The 14,795-nt window shown below is 50.6% G+C and overlaps 5 protein-coding genes across 5 annotated transcripts; 4 read left to right on the top strand and 1 right to left on the bottom strand.

The window, feature by feature from the left end:
• Nucleotides 1–200: 200 nt before the first annotated feature.
• Nucleotides 201–1,913, top strand: IAR55_002031 (uncharacterized protein; the record flags this gene model as incomplete). The annotated part of the gene is made up of 10 exons (XM_066945148.1): nt 201–334; nt 393–417; nt 480–563; nt 621–745; nt 807–885; nt 944–1,018; nt 1,075–1,307; nt 1,372–1,587; nt 1,654–1,819; nt 1,887–1,913. The coding sequence occupies 10 exons, from the start codon at nt 201–203 to the stop codon at nt 1,911–1,913; spliced, it is 1,164 nt and encodes a 387-aa protein (XP_066803837.1).
• Nucleotides 1,914–3,132: 1,219 nt separating this feature from the next.
• Nucleotides 3,133–5,404, top strand: IAR55_002030 (uncharacterized protein; the record flags this gene model as incomplete). The annotated part of the gene is made up of 8 exons (XM_066945147.1): nt 3,133–3,255; nt 3,316–3,513; nt 3,610–3,752; nt 3,814–3,923; nt 4,032–4,333; nt 4,403–4,507; nt 4,571–4,890; nt 4,957–5,404. The coding sequence occupies 8 exons, from the start codon at nt 3,133–3,135 to the stop codon at nt 5,402–5,404; spliced, it is 1,749 nt and encodes a 582-aa protein (XP_066803836.1).
• A 1,188-nt stretch (nt 5,405–6,592) lies between these two features.
• IAR55_002029 (uncharacterized protein) lies at nt 6,593–7,675 on the top strand (the record flags this gene model as incomplete). Its single annotated transcript, XM_066945146.1, has 1 exon — nt 6,593–7,675. One exon carries the CDS (start codon nt 6,593–6,595, stop codon nt 7,673–7,675), a length of 1,083 nt encoding a protein of 360 aa, XP_066803835.1.
• An 862-nt stretch (nt 7,676–8,537) lies between these two features.
• IAR55_002028 (uncharacterized protein) lies at nt 8,538–9,155 on the bottom strand (the record flags this gene model as incomplete). Its single annotated transcript, XM_066945145.1, has 1 exon — nt 8,538–9,155. The coding sequence occupies one exon, from the start codon at nt 9,153–9,155 to the stop codon at nt 8,538–8,540; it is 618 nt and encodes a 205-aa protein (XP_066803834.1).
• Nucleotides 9,156–11,796: 2,641 nt separating this feature from the next.
• IAR55_002027 (uncharacterized protein) lies at nt 11,797–14,601 on the top strand (the record flags this gene model as incomplete). Its single annotated transcript, XM_066945144.1, has 12 exons — nt 11,797–11,872; nt 11,994–12,068; nt 12,141–12,235; nt 12,345–12,930; nt 12,984–13,129; nt 13,199–13,281; nt 13,337–13,608; nt 13,664–13,701; nt 13,758–13,848; nt 13,905–14,051; nt 14,105–14,208; nt 14,281–14,601. The coding sequence occupies 12 exons, from the start codon at nt 11,797–11,799 to the stop codon at nt 14,599–14,601; spliced, it is 2,034 nt and encodes a 677-aa protein (XP_066803833.1).
• Nucleotides 14,602–14,795: the final 194 nt, after the last annotated feature.

Raw genomic sequence — 14,795 nt, 5'->3', positions numbered from 1 at the left:
GTGGGCCCCGTGTTATCTCACCGAGTTAGGCGTGCCACTGCCAAACAGTTGCCGCAAGAGTGAACGTCATCGCCGCCGTACGATCCGCCTTTTGGGTTTTCCCCTCTCGCTTAAGGTGTAACAGCTCGTTGCGCATAAATACATCTTTCCTTGCATCTTCATCTCAATCGATAATAATAACAACAGAACATCGATCCAAGATGTCAGGACTCCGAGCTCACTTTAACGATAACCCGATAACCCCTCCTGTGGAGAAGGCTGGCGACTTCACGTGGAGTGGGAGTGGTACCAGAACACCAGCGGATGAGAAGCCTGAACCTATTCCCTTCTCAAGGTGAGTTGCTTTGGCTTGGCAGTGATGAGTATCATGCTGATTCTTGTGCTTCCTGAAGGCCATCCACACCTACACCTGCACATGTACGTGAAAATCTCTCTGTGATCCTCTTTGGTAGATATTCTGCTTACCCTTCTCTCTGCAGGACCAACTCGCTTTTGTCGGTCTAGGCGCAATGGGGAAACGTATGGCTTCAAACCTTGCTAAACATCTCGCTGCGAATGGACAGGTAAGTCGCCTACATCTCCTCTGTCAACGGAAGAACTCTAACGAGCACTACCTACAGCCCCCTCTCATGGTGTTCAACAGGAAAGAAGAGGGCGTAGAAAAGTTCCTGGCTTATGCTGCTGAGAAGGACGTACCGGAGGATTCGTACAAGGTCGTCTCTGACCTTGAGGAGATTGGTCGAACGTGAGTGTGGCCCTGAGATACTGGACACTAGGGTATCCCTGACAGACCTCGTTGACTGTAGAGCCGATATGATCATCACCTCTTTGGGCGGAGACGAGGCTGTTGAGCAGGTTTATGCGCAGTTGTTCGCGGGGCAGGAGGTGAGCTCGATCACGATGACTCCGCCATATATTCGAAGCCGCTGACTCTCTCGAGTAGACACAAAAAGGTACAGGTGATGGGATTATGCCGGGTGGTCGAGGTCGAACCACCATCTTTGTCGACACATCCACAGTATGTTTAGTCTCTATCCTTCCACCTAGATCTCTTGTTGAGCGTTACCACCTCAGGTCTACCCCACTACTGCCGGCAAGCTCGAACGTCTCGCATCCACTCAACCCCACCGAAGCTTCCTGTCATGTCCCGTCTTCGGTGTTCCTAAAGCTGCGGAGAGTGCCGACCTCATCCTTGCCATCTCAGGTGATTACTTTGCCAAGAAGCACGCAGCGCACGCTCTGGTCCCTGCTATCGGGAAGAAGGTGATGGATCTGGGAAGCAACGTCGAGCGGGCTATGTCTTTCAAGTGAGTCTCAAGGTCTTGAAGGTGGCTGCTATGTCTGAATGTCGAATTGACAATCGTTTTTCAGACTGGTCGGAAACTCACTTGAGCTTGGTTTCATCGAACTCATCTCCGAATGCTTCACACTCTGTGACCAGTCCGGTGTAGGCGCAGACAAGCTCGTCGAGCTCATCAAGGACCAACACAAGTCCCCCGCATTGATCCGATACGCCGACAGAATCACGAAGAACAGGTTTGAGAGCGAGGGCGGATTCACTTTGGGAGGAGGTATTACCGATGCCAGGTATGCTGCCGCTTCCCCAGGCGTCTGTAAGCGAATGAGACCATGGAGCTGATCACTCGTGTTCAGAAACATACGACAACTCGCCGAGTCACACAACGTACCCATGCCTGTAATGGATGTTGCTCAACAACACATGCTTTCAGCTCGAGCGCACGGAGGAGACGAGATGGACTGGACAGCGCTGGTAGGAGGACAGAGAATCGCTGCTGGATTGAAGCCTTTCGCGGGGAAGGTGAGTGCTATGCACAAGCTCCAAGTCATGGTTCACTCGGCTGACATTTGATTGTTCTCCTGGGCAGACACGTTTGGAGCGATACGAAGGGTAAAGTTCTGCATTAGTGGGGTGAGGATATAGAAAAGACGATGTCAACGGTGTGGAACGTCATAGCAGAATTGAGCAGTGAAAGAGATCGGTATGCATGTATCACATTTGCAGTATGATCTCAAACGAATTGGCGTCATTATCAACTGCAAGAGGATGTACGACTATCAGCTTTATTGTCGTTACTGGAAGTTGCCGGGCAGAAAAACCTGTCCCCAAAGCTTAAGATATTCAACAAGGGCCAAGAGGAAGATAAGACACGACGATTTGGCTAGAGCTGATGTGGCGATTGAAGGGTCTGCCAAGCCCAATAAGATAGTACGGTCTCAAAATGCCGACAACGACTCGAAAGGGAAAAAGGTTGACTTGCCCGTCCGAACCAAAGGGAAGTAAAAGTTCATGTACGTCGGAGCAAGCGTCCATACTGCCATGGTCTCTTATTATTGTCAAGCTGATGAAGTAAGGCACTGGTCAGGATTGATGATCGGCGTAGACATGCATGTCGGATCGAGTCAGGTGAAGCTGTCTTGATGCGAGAACCAGAGTAGGTTCACCCCCCCTCGACTGTTAGGTGAGATATCAAACCGTCAAACCGGGAAACTCAACCAGGCTCGGAAGAATCTTCCGAACGGAAGCAAACGCTTATCTCTCGTCCAACCAGATCGGTTTTCGGGAGTTTGGGTAGCAATTTTGCACCCTTCTTTCGGATGTCGCACCTCATGAGAGCTTGCGTCCTGTTGTGCAGCTAGCGACAACATGACAGTAGTGGGTGGGAGTGCGGGTTGATCCATCGTGTGAGATCGTCTCTTTCAGGGCATTCATTGGTCAGTAATGATCCCGGACCAATCATTTCATCGCACCTTATCTCGATCCTCTTCCAACTGACCCTTCTCGGTCAACATCCATACTTACTGTACTTTTTCTTTCACCTCTACTTGTCTCACGTCTTCTCTTCGGATCGATCGTTCCGTCACTTGTAGTCCGGAGGGTGGATGGAAGGACATTCCGTTCCGGAATCCGAGGTGTTGCTGGTAGCGCGCTGAGATTAAGTTTTATTTTGACTGAGATCCTATCGTGACACTGGTTTGGGACTTTTGATATAGATATCTCACTCTACATATATATATATAGAGAGACAGAGAAGATCGACATACTGGGGTCTGCCGGTTCAACCTCTTGTCACACCACCAGCTGTCTTCGACCATCTCTCCACATATTCCAAGATGGGTCACAAAGTCGACCAATTCAAACATGCCTTCACATCACGACAAGCTTTCATAAAGTATATTGAAGCACCTCCACCCGCAGGTGAAGAGCAGGTCTCCTCAGAAGATCGTAGACATCGAGTGAGTCGATATATCCTCTCCCGATACTTGAGGAGATCGATAGCTGATCCCCTTTGATAGTGGACCAATCTTGATCTGGCTCCCTCACCTCCTGAAGATCGTAAATGGACCAAATGGACCTTCCTCGCGTTCTGGGGAGCTCACGCTGCCAACGCCAGTAATTGGACCGCTGGATCAAGTATCATCAGTCTCGGTCTTTACCCGCTGGATACTTGGTTGTCACTCGCTTTCGCTCATCTCCTCATCACCATCTTGATTGTGAGTAGATCCAATCTACCTCTGGCTCTGACATCTCTCACTACTGAGTGATGAGCGATTGCGCCTGCGTCAGAGCTGACTTGAGCCCGTTCTCAGGTCGCAAATGGTAGAGGTCCTGCGCGATACCACATCGGTTTCCCTGTCTTCGCTCGATCAGTATACGGACTGTGGGGATCATACATGGCCATTGCCATGCGAGCCATCGTCTGCATCATCTGGAACGGTGTGAATTCCTACTAGTGAGTTTTGTCTGCCATACCTGTCCGAAAGAGACCCTTCACTGAACGTTGGGGACCGCAGCGGAGCTCGTCTCGTCACTGTTGCTCTTACTGCTATCTGGCCAAGATACAAGCATCTTCCGAACACACTACCTGCATCTGCCGGTATCACTTCGGTCAACCTTGCCTCGTGTGAGTGTCAAGATTGCCTTGCCTGTGCATATAGATCATACTCTCGATCTGCTTTCTTCAGCCCAATTCTGCACAATACATCTACTGACGCCATTTACCCCCACTCAGTCTTCATCTTCATGTTCTTCTTCATGGCCATCTCCTTTGTCCACTCCCGTGATCTCAAGTGGTTCTACTACATCAAATCTGTCTTCGTCATCGGGGCTATGCATGGTGTCCTCGCATGGTGGATGCTGAAATCTGGCGGTGTCTCATTCACCACTCTCGCTTCGAGCAAACCACTCACCCGGAACGCTCATATCTGGCTCGTGTTGAGGGCATTCAACGCTGGCTTGGGAACGGCGTCAAGTTTGACCGTAAACCAAGGTGATATGGCTCGATACGCCGACAAGCCTAACTCTCAGCTCTGGGTGAGTGTCTTGAGCGGAGTATCCACGATGAGGAGTCAACAGCTGACGGTGTGACTATCGTCATTGTAGACCACGTTGATCGGTTATCCTATCGCCTCCGCCGTTCCTTGCTTGTACGGTATCCTCGTCGCTTCAGCTGCCAAGAAGATGACCGGTACCGCTTACTGGAACTTGGTAGGTCTGCAGTGGCCGCGCCGCAAGTCTCCTGTGCGAACTCCTCGCTGACGCTGATCACAGTGGGACACTCTCGACTACATGCTCGAACAATACCCTCACAACCACGGAGCGAGATTCGGTATCTTCCTCGCGGCTGTTGCCATGGCTCTCGCCTACCTCGCCGTCAACCTCGCCACCAACTCGCTCCCCTTCGGCTCCGATGTCAGCGCTCTCTTCCCCCGATGGATGACCATCCGAAGAGGCCAAGTCATCTGCACTGCTCTGGGTGTCTGCATCGTTCCTTGGAAGCTTCTCGTTTCCGCTGCGGCATTCATCACTTTCCTCTCCGGTTACGGTTACTGGCTTGCGCCCATCGCGGCGTGTATGTTCACCGACTATTTGTAAGTCTTCGGGCTCAACAGGATAGCAGATCGTTCCAAGCTGACACTGACTCGTTTACCCTGTAGCGTGATCAAACGAGGTAATCTCGTCGTTTCCGATCTTTACATGGGCAACCCAACGTCCCGATATTGGTTCAACAAGGGATGGAACCCTCGAGCTTGCATCATCACCATCGTCGCTCTAATCCCTTGTCTGCCCTCTTTCGCCGCGTCCATCAAGCCGAAACTGCCCATCGCTCAAGGTGCCAAGAACATGTTCTACATCTCCTTCGTCATGACCTACGCCCTCGCTGCGGTCATGTATTACCTCTCGTACAAGATCTTCCCGGAGAAGAACGTGGCTGTCCCCGAAAAGGGATTACCGTTCGAGTACTACGCCGACGAGAACGACGAAGAGGAGAAAAGAGTGTTGGGTATCGTTTCGGCAGAAGAGGGAAGTGAAGTAGAAGAAGTCGATTCGAAGCCGGTTGAAGGGGATGGGGAGTCCAAGTCATACGTCTTGCCCAGTCAGTAGATAGAACTTCTGTTAGATCATACAGCATAATATACGCTTTAGATGGTGGTGTGGATCTTGTAATTGGGGACATTTCGTTCGTTCCGGTATCGGGGGTCTCTGGCTTCATAGGAATAATAGATAACTCTTGAATCTTATGACGATATGCTACGCTTGAGCGAATCTCGATGACCGTCGGGTATGCAAGTCTCGGTGATGAAACCAGCTTCTTCACAATTGTGTATGCATGACCATGTATATGTCTGCTGTACGTACCAGTAGATCATCCGGCAGGCTGAGGTGTTCGACGATCTCAATCCCCTCGCTTGTCCATCACTTGCCGTCCGCGAATGCTCTATCTGCAACTCATACAGCTGTAGCCCACGTACGCATCGAGAAAGATGGATATCACCCTGGTCTACTGACATGGAGCCTCATGCTTGCTCCAGGCGCTGAAAACAGTGGGACATGGGACAGTTGTTCCAAGTGTATATGGTCGGATGAACGGTGGTCATTGGATCTCGACGTCCACTTGCCAGTCTGGATGATGCGGTCCAGAAAGTCGCGCTATGGAGCTCGGCAAGGATAGATCCTATCGGAGCCTTTGTGACAGATCGTTAAATTACGTTTCAGAAATACCTACCCTTTCTGACCACCCTAATTTGTAATCGATTCAGATCGGAGATCTCATGCCTATGCCTGACCCAGGCAGACCGCCCGGCCTTGGTTTGGTAACTTCACATGTATCGCAGCGATGAGTGACCTCGCGCGGTCTGTCGGCGGAAGACCGTTCTGTGCGGTCAAAGACGCGTTTCAAGCAAGTGGATTGCCACGGTACATCTTGGATTTTGCATCCGAGAGGCATCGTCAAAGGCCTACTCCGCAGAAGGTCCACGAAACCTGGCATGAGCGGCGAGCTCCAAAAAGCCCCCCACACACGTCTCGTGTATGCACAGATTGCCAGGAGCTTTGCAGCTCCTCCAGAAGAACAAAAGGGATACCATGTCGGTGATCCGGTTATCCTTGGCGCAGCCACCGCCGTAAATAGTAGTTGACCTGTCCATTCCTCTCATATACGATATATACATGACGAAGCACGAGGTCGGTCCCAAACGGTCTCCTCTATGTAACCTCAGCACCGCGCTTTGGCTCACCATCGTCTCGACATCAATCTCGAGAAGTTGAGAACGACCTTCGGATCATCTCGCCATGACGACTACCACCTCTTTCCACCATCTTCCCGGAGAACTCCGCCACCAGGTCTGCGGAGAATTGCTAGACCAGCATCAGAATCACAGAGATAATCTCGATCGCAGAACCGTCGCCGACCTCAAGAACCTGCAACTATGTACGAAGGAGCTGTATCTGACAGCAACGCCTATCCTCTATCGGCGGCTCACGGTGTCAGCTACTTCGGCGGAGACGTTTTTCGTCGTCTCGTTGCCTAGTCGTGACACTGCATGTCTGCCACAAGACTTCTGTGACGATGCCGTGGATCACAAAGTGCTCGGTCCCCTCAATCTGAATACCAGCTTGCGGCGGAGATTGTGGAGCTTCGCCCATGTCGTTCATTTGACGTTACAAGTACCCCAGAGTGAACCTTCGCTGCCGTCTCCCTTTCCTGTATCGAGCAACAGAACTCATCCTTCTCCATTGCTTTTTCCGAATCTACAAAGTCTGTCACTTGTCGAGATGTTCGACCGACCCAACTACACGCTATCTTTCCTCCGTTTCTTCGCTGAACACTCCCGACTCCGTCATCTATGTATCAACGGATTCGGACCCAAGGTTCCGTTTGACGTTATCGAATTCGGCGACCAGTTACAAAGCTGTACAATCCACGATATAGCACGATTTGACTCTCTTCCCACATCTATCCGCTCTTCATCATCGTCTTCACTGACGACCACGACGAGATTGTCGTTCTACATCGGTGAATGCAGATATGGTCCTATTCAATGTTCCTTCATGTACTTCACCGGTCACATGCCATTGTGTATCACAGAACTGGCAAAGGCCAGAGCAGATGCTCTCATAAATTCGCTCGAACGCTCTCGCGATTCGAATGTCTCCTGGGGGATTGTCGCCAAGCGATGGAGACGTGGGAATTCCTGTACCGAATATGTTGAAGATCGAATGGAAGACGTCGTCGTGGAAGCTCTGAGAGATGCTGCAAAGAAGAAGATAGAGGGAAATGAGGAGCTGGCCAACTTGCTTCATTCCAAGGTGACATTCATCACCGGAAAGGCTGCAGATAGCGAAACGTCCTGTCAGGCATGTAACAGTCAGTAGTCCACTTTTCGTTCCGAAAAGGATTCAGCTAAATCTACATCCTGCCAGAACCGGTTTGACATTGCCACTATCGTCAAGCCTGTCCGGCCATCTGCATCCTCATGTACTGTATCTCCTCACGATCCCATGCCTTGATCCCAAACATCTGACATCTTATAGAATCATTGCATGGATGCTTATTGTCTCTCATTGCCTATTTTCTTTGTTGTCTTCCCGGGTTCATCTCAGGCAGTTACTGTCATCAGCTTTCGCATCAGACCATTGTGAGTCTTCTGTCAAAATTCACTTCCGCATGCCTCGCAGGTTCCGCGGCGTCATGATCTGCATGCGCTCATCCATTCTTGATTCCGTCATTGTAAGAACATGCTCTCTTACGGTCGGTTATCGAAGGAAGCGAGGTCGAGAGGCGTGACGAAATGGGTTGATCGTGGACGAGTGTACAATGTCATATGCGTGACGATTGGTATCGTGGGAGTGTAAGGGGAGGACGACGATCGTTCTTATCGAAGCTGACGTGAACATTAGAGCTGGTCTAAGATGGAGGAAGACCATTCGGGAGTGCAACCGGGGTGGTCCTGTCAGGATCATTCAAAAGACGCTTGATCTCCTTTTCGGCAAAACTTCTTCAGACAGCTAGTCGTGGACGATTGTTTAGCTAGTCACTGGTGTCATGTTTCAGATCACTTGTGGATGCATACGTTTTCTACCTTTGACTTTTCTTTTTGATGCTCTCTATATTCAACTGCACTGGATGATCACGAACCGGACCCATCCGAGATCATCTCGTTTCTATCCAGCTGATTTGGGCACTCGTCAACTACGTACGATTGACGAGATCTAAACTAACCAGCTTCACAGCCTCCTAGACGACCTGGATATCTCCACTCTTCACAACTGTCCCGAAAGCATCATCCAGCTCTCTCAACACTACTTTTGTGACTTCTTCTCCACTGACACCCGGGATGTCCCTATTGCCCACTGCATCCCCCACAATCACCACCTCGTACCCTAATTCCTCTGCCTTTCGAGCGGTAGTGCTGACGCAGACATGTGCCATATACCCAGTCAAGACGAGTTTCTTCCCCACATCCCCTAAACCTTCGAGATACACTTGTAGATCCGTGCCGGCAAAAGAACTAGGTTGGTGCTTGACGATCGTCTTCTCCTCACTATCGTGTGCTGGTCTCAACTCCGCAAACTCTTCGAAGAGGGAAGTACCCTTGGTGAAAACAGGTGACGATTCCGGTCTTTCATGCAAGATGTGAACGATGTTCTTCCCCTTATGGACGTTCTTCTCGCTCCTATAATTCTCCAAGACGGAGAGGATAGCTGGTCGAGTGGCGTTGAGATTTGCGGTGGTGAGTTGACCGTGGACATATTCGTTCTGGGCATCAATGATGATGAGGGTGGAATCGTTGATGCTGGCTGTGGCAGGGGTAGCGCCGAGGATCGTCCTAATGGATTTGGGTGAGGAAGACATCTTGGTTTGGACTGACTTGACTGTTTCGCTGGGACAAGTATGTGTACGGCGGTGCTCTAATCTATCACAACGATCGATGCATCCACGATCCAATATCATATATATGTGACCAGCCAATGTCCCGTGTTAGTCATGCTCTCATCCGACTGACTCATCCAGAAGATCTCTGTTGATCTCTTATGGCGACATATTCCCGACTTGCCGTCGATTTTCTCAGCCTCGATCCGTGCCTTGGACGATTTCGCCTGTTTTATCGGACGAAGATTGGATAGATAATTGAACCCGCCTCGAAATACGCCCCATCAACCATACGAGTACTGTACCTTCATACATGCAGGTATCGTCTGGTCGCGTCACCAGCTGTGTACAGTTGAGCGTTTCTATAGTCGCTCGTTTCTGAGGAGACATTTGGCGAGAAGGGCGCGTTGAGGTTGACTGATCTAGCATGCGGGCGCAACACTGAAACGCGGATAAAAGGGAAGCTTGCCTCGTTGCATGATCAATACCATGCTGCTGAACTCAGAATCCGATCGACCGCAACGCCCGGTTGACTGGACCGGAAGATCCTCGCGGTCGCAGAACCGTTGCGATAGGGCTGAAGCTGTGTTGGTGATAATACCGAGAATCATGAAACATGGTTCACACCGTGCCGAAGTAAGTCGGACGCAAGGGCAATAGCAGAATTGGTTGACTGTGTATACACAGCCAGAGCCGGACACGGGCGCACCAAAATAGTCCTTTGGTAGAGGTGGTGGGGATCTATCTTTCTCGACCTCGTCAACAATCGAACGAACCCGGGCGCTTGCAAGTACGGAAAGGCGAAGGTCGGTAAAATCTGATTGTGACAGAAAAGATTTAAATAGGCCTCTGTCGAGTTGCGACCCTCTTTCTTTTCTTTTCCCACCACCTTGCCCAAATTCACTCTCTTGCAAGAAACATTTCGTGGTCTACTCTGATAGTCCCATCGTTTACCTGATCCTTAGGTCTACTTACAATATCATATCGGTGAGTAAGACGTCGGGTTACTATCTTTTCCCTTCTAGTTCTCCGTGGCAGCGCTGGTGTTTATGGTATGCCGGAGCTCTTCGCTGACTGTCCACGGCATATTTTTTTCCATCTCTTCTTGCACCCCGGACCAACTCCTCCATTCCCACTGTCTTTATTTCGCCACCAAATCAAAGCTTAGTCGATCAACCATGACGACTTCGAACGAGTCAACCAACCAGCACCATGGCCTTCAGAGACCTGCCAATCCGGTGGCAGCACCTCCTCCTTCTCCGGGAAAGGTCAAATTCTCCTACCGTGGTGAGTTTTGTGCGATTTACCTACACCAGTCAGAGATCAGAGTGCAGCTAATGGTCCCGGTTCTCACTCATTCACAATTTCGCCTTGCAAACGCGGCAACCTTCGCGCGATCTGACGAAAGGCGCCGAGAAATACTGAGGAAGATCCGTCACTTTGGACCAAGTGTCGAACAGTTTCGTCTGGCCGAAGAGTCGAAAGACACTTGTGTCGCCTGTGGTAGTAAGAGTATGTCGACTGGTAGACTTGCAGGTTGCTCCCATTCTGATATCCTGTTTTACATCACAGAACCACTCTGAGATCGATCAACGTTGATCAACCAGGTCGAGTCCTTGGGGTCAACCTGAAGACAGACAACAGATCATGATCGTGATGAGAGATGGCTTTATACATGCAAGCTCGTTGATTGCATCACATGCATCATGTGCGTAAAGCGCTGGCGCTCTTGACCTGATCTCTGTGTTTTGCGCGCACATCGCTACAGCAAAAACAGAGAGAAGGCCTAGCCAGATCGCAGAGGCTGTGAGCAGTTTCCAGTTGCTCTTCCGGTCACAAGGAAATGTAGAAACTAATGCTTGGGATATCACTTATATTGATGCATGGTGTGAGGAAAGCGGCAGTTCATTGATTTCGGAGCTTCGGACCCATGTAGCAGAATGTCTCAAGCCTGGCACTGGAATCGGCGGAATCCTGCTGAAGGAGTCGGTTGGGGCTAAATTGCGTGAAACCAAGTACTACCAGGATTCGAGCAGAAACGACGCGAGCCATCCTGCGAGGCATGTGGTAGTGGATACATTGCGGACGGGATAGGAGAGATCACTGACCGCGTTTCGTAGAACACTGGTAGAGAGTCATACTGGGAGCTGCGAGTGACTTGAGGTAAGGATCTCTACTCTGAGATACGGATGGTTCAGTGACAGCTTCAGGAGTCGCAGTGTCAACCAATGACGGATAGACCACGAGAACACGCATAATCGAGAGGGTGCTATACATATCTGATCACGATACGATGTGTATATGCATATGTCTGAAGTAAGATGGATGCATATTCACGTCCTTGCCATCCATACCGCTGTCATCTTCGTTCTGAAGGTTAGGAGGCTCTACCACGTGGAGGGGGTTTTGACGGGTAAGTCGCGGTTCCGATTGCGCAGATAGACTGGAAACAGCATTCACTGACCGGGACATCTGCTCAAATCGACATACAACAGCAAGCATCGTAACATCTGGTCGATTCCAAATCACTTCTGGCACTGCTCTCATCCCGACAGCGACTGCTACAATAGCGAAGAAGTAGTCAGAAACGGCACAGCGCCGTTCAGCTACTTCCAACAACGTCATGACTTCCTTTCACCAAATGTCTCTCCTGGTCTTGACTTGGTGCAGCATACTCCTCTCAGCAAGCGCGTTTCGAGGTGAGCCCGCCCCTTCACTTCTTTTACCTATCTTTTGCGGGAAGCCTACGTCGAAGGATTGCTTTCGCTGCCCTCGACCTACCTCGCGTGATCGCTGACATTGACACAACGCTCTACGTAGTTCCTATCAGTGATACTGACTCGCTGCGAGAAGTCTGTTCGGGCATGTATGGGGGGAAAAGCGCGTACATTGAGGGTGAGTCTAGCTCCCACTCACATATTGCGGACCGCCAAGCTGACGGCGATTCTCCGTGACCGTGCACTGCAGTCGCATTTGACCCTACGTCGTCTGGACAAGTCTCGCTGATCATCTACGAATGGAAAGACGTCCCATATCTCGGTGTAGAGACACCAGACAATTCGGTGGGTGGGGTTGATCGTCCCGTGCGTCCTCTCGCGACCGCTCAGCTCCTCCCAGACCCGATATATCGTCTTGTGCTATTCGTAAAAACTGACGATACGAATGTTCCAGCGAACATACATCTGTACGACCTCGGCAGTCCGTTCTGGACTTTGCAGCTCATCCGCCCTCGGCACATTCATCACTTCCTTACCATCTGACATCGACGCCAACTCCACATCCATATTCACCACCCCTCTCAAATTCTCTAGCTCATATTTCCCTACGCCCACCACGGACGAAGATGGAACATTGACAACGACGAGCAGTGCTGTTCTGGAGACCGAGACGGGGAGTGTGGAAGTAGGTCAAGATGACGATTATTCGGATGGAGAGATAGAAGAAGAGACTCAGGCAGAAGCTGAGGCTGAAGCTGAAGGGTTGAGTGAGGTGTTGGGAGATGGCTTCAGCAAGAGACAGATTGAGGATATCGTCGATACTATTTCCAATGGTGTATCCTCGCCTACCCCAGATGATGACGAGGACAACATCGGACCCAGTACAGATACAGATGAGACTGGAGGAGAGCAAGATGATCTACCACCACCCAGCTCGGGATCCAAACCCGGATCTGGTCCGGGAGGAGGAAAGACCATCGTCCCAATCTATAGCGCACCTATCACCTACGCCGTCCCCAAAACAGGCTACTACTGTGTCGGTGAGTGAACGACTTTGGACATCCACACTGGTCACGCTGACTCGAAGTATCAGGTATTGTCCCTGTCACACTTGTCAACTCCCGGTCCGACATACCACTCGAAAGCAGACAAGCGACACATGCAGAGTACTCTGGCCTGGTCTTGTTTAAGAATACCTTTGAAGGAGAATTGCCTGCGGTAGAATACCCAAAGATCAATGTGAGGCGCTGGATGTGCTCCTCGAGCGAGCGACGTCCGAACTCAGCTAACAGTCCTTTGCTACTGAAGTTCTACCTCCTGCTTAGCGTGGTCTATTTCGCACTCGGCTGTGGATGGGCGTATCTCTGTGTGAAGCATCTCCGAGAACTTCTGTAAGTCCACCCTTCCGATCATATAGCATCTGCTTACTCATAATCGCCGTACCAGACCCATGCAATACTATATCTCCGGTACTATCGTCTTCCTGGTCATTGAAATGCTTGCGCAATTCGCCTACTATCGATACATCAACAAGCACGGTGGCGGTACCACATCTCTGGTGTTCCTCTTCGTTATCGCCATTCTCAATGCGGCAAGGAACTCGCTCAGCTTCTTCTTGCTACTGATCGTGAGCATGGGCTTGTCGGTGGTCACACAGAGTCTGGGACCGGTCATGAACAAGGTCAGACTGTTGACCGCGTTCCATTTCATCTTTGGTGGTGACTACGATTTTCTGCCTTTCTCTTCGACAAAGTATGCTGATCGGGTACACAGTGATGTACTCTGTTGGGACGGTCGAGGTGGAGCTGGATGTAAGCCTTCAAATCTGCTGTTCTGGTGAGCGGGAACGGCGCTAACGATCGTGTAGAGCGCCTCCCTCATGATCGTTCTCGTCCTCATCTTCCCACTCGCTCTCACTCTCACCGCATTCCTCATGTGGATCATCGTTAGCTTGAATGGTGAGCTGGACCAAGACATGACCTCCCCCTTCTAACGACTCAACCCTGGTACTCAGGAACAATCATGCATCTTCAGGCTCGAAAACAGCGCTACAAGCTACAGATGTTCCAGAGACTATGGCGGATCCTCATCCTCTCGGTAATCGCTGTAGCAGCTTTCTTCGTGGTTTCTTCGATGAGTCTGTCAAACAGACTGGACGAAAGTGAGCATTGGATTCGTAATGAAAGAAGCCAGCTGACCAGGTGGCACTGACAGACTACGCCCCCAACAACTGGAGATATCGATGGATTCTCCTAGATGGATCTTTGGCCACTATCTACCTCTTCGCTTTCGCTGCGATTGCTTATCTGTGGCGTCCTGTGAGTCCAGCGTCTTATCATGACAACTACGAACCTAGCATTGCAACTAACCATCGTTGGAATCGCTACTAGACCCGAGACAACATCCGGTTCTCCACTTCTCAAGAACTCGCTACGGACGAAGCTGAGGCCGACGCAGAAGACTACGAGATCGACGCTCTGGAGAACGGAGGGAGACATCACCCTCTGGCCCAAAATGACGACGACGACGACGATGAGGAGCACAAGGCGTTTGTCGGAGAGGAGAACGTGGTGTTCGCGATGGGAGACGATAGTGATGATGAGGATGAGGAAGGAAATGCAGCACATGGTTCAAGAGGACGTAAAGGTGGATATAGGGATAGCGATGATGGAGGGAGTGCGGATGAGGGCAAGGCAGGAAAGAACGATTAAGGGCAGTGCAAGGAGGTAGATGCGACATGATTTTGTTTTTTACATTGAAATTTGGATCGAGATACTCAGACATTATGCAATAGAATGGATGGCCATATCGCATTGACTGACATTGGGCGAGCGCTGGGAACCTGATGCTAGCCTCCTCGATGAGTCGTACCTGAGCTGAAGTTGCTTGCGAGAGGTCCGCCGAT

The sequence above is a fragment of the Kwoniella newhampshirensis genome, chromosome 4 (genome assembly GCF_039105145.1).
Source record: "Kwoniella newhampshirensis strain CBS 13917 chromosome 4, whole genome shotgun sequence".
Classification (NCBI taxonomy): Eukaryota; Fungi; Basidiomycota; class Tremellomycetes; order Tremellales; family Cryptococcaceae; genus Kwoniella; species Kwoniella newhampshirensis.
Note: the sequence above shows the minus strand (reverse complement) of the source record. Positions and strands in the feature narration are given on the sequence as shown.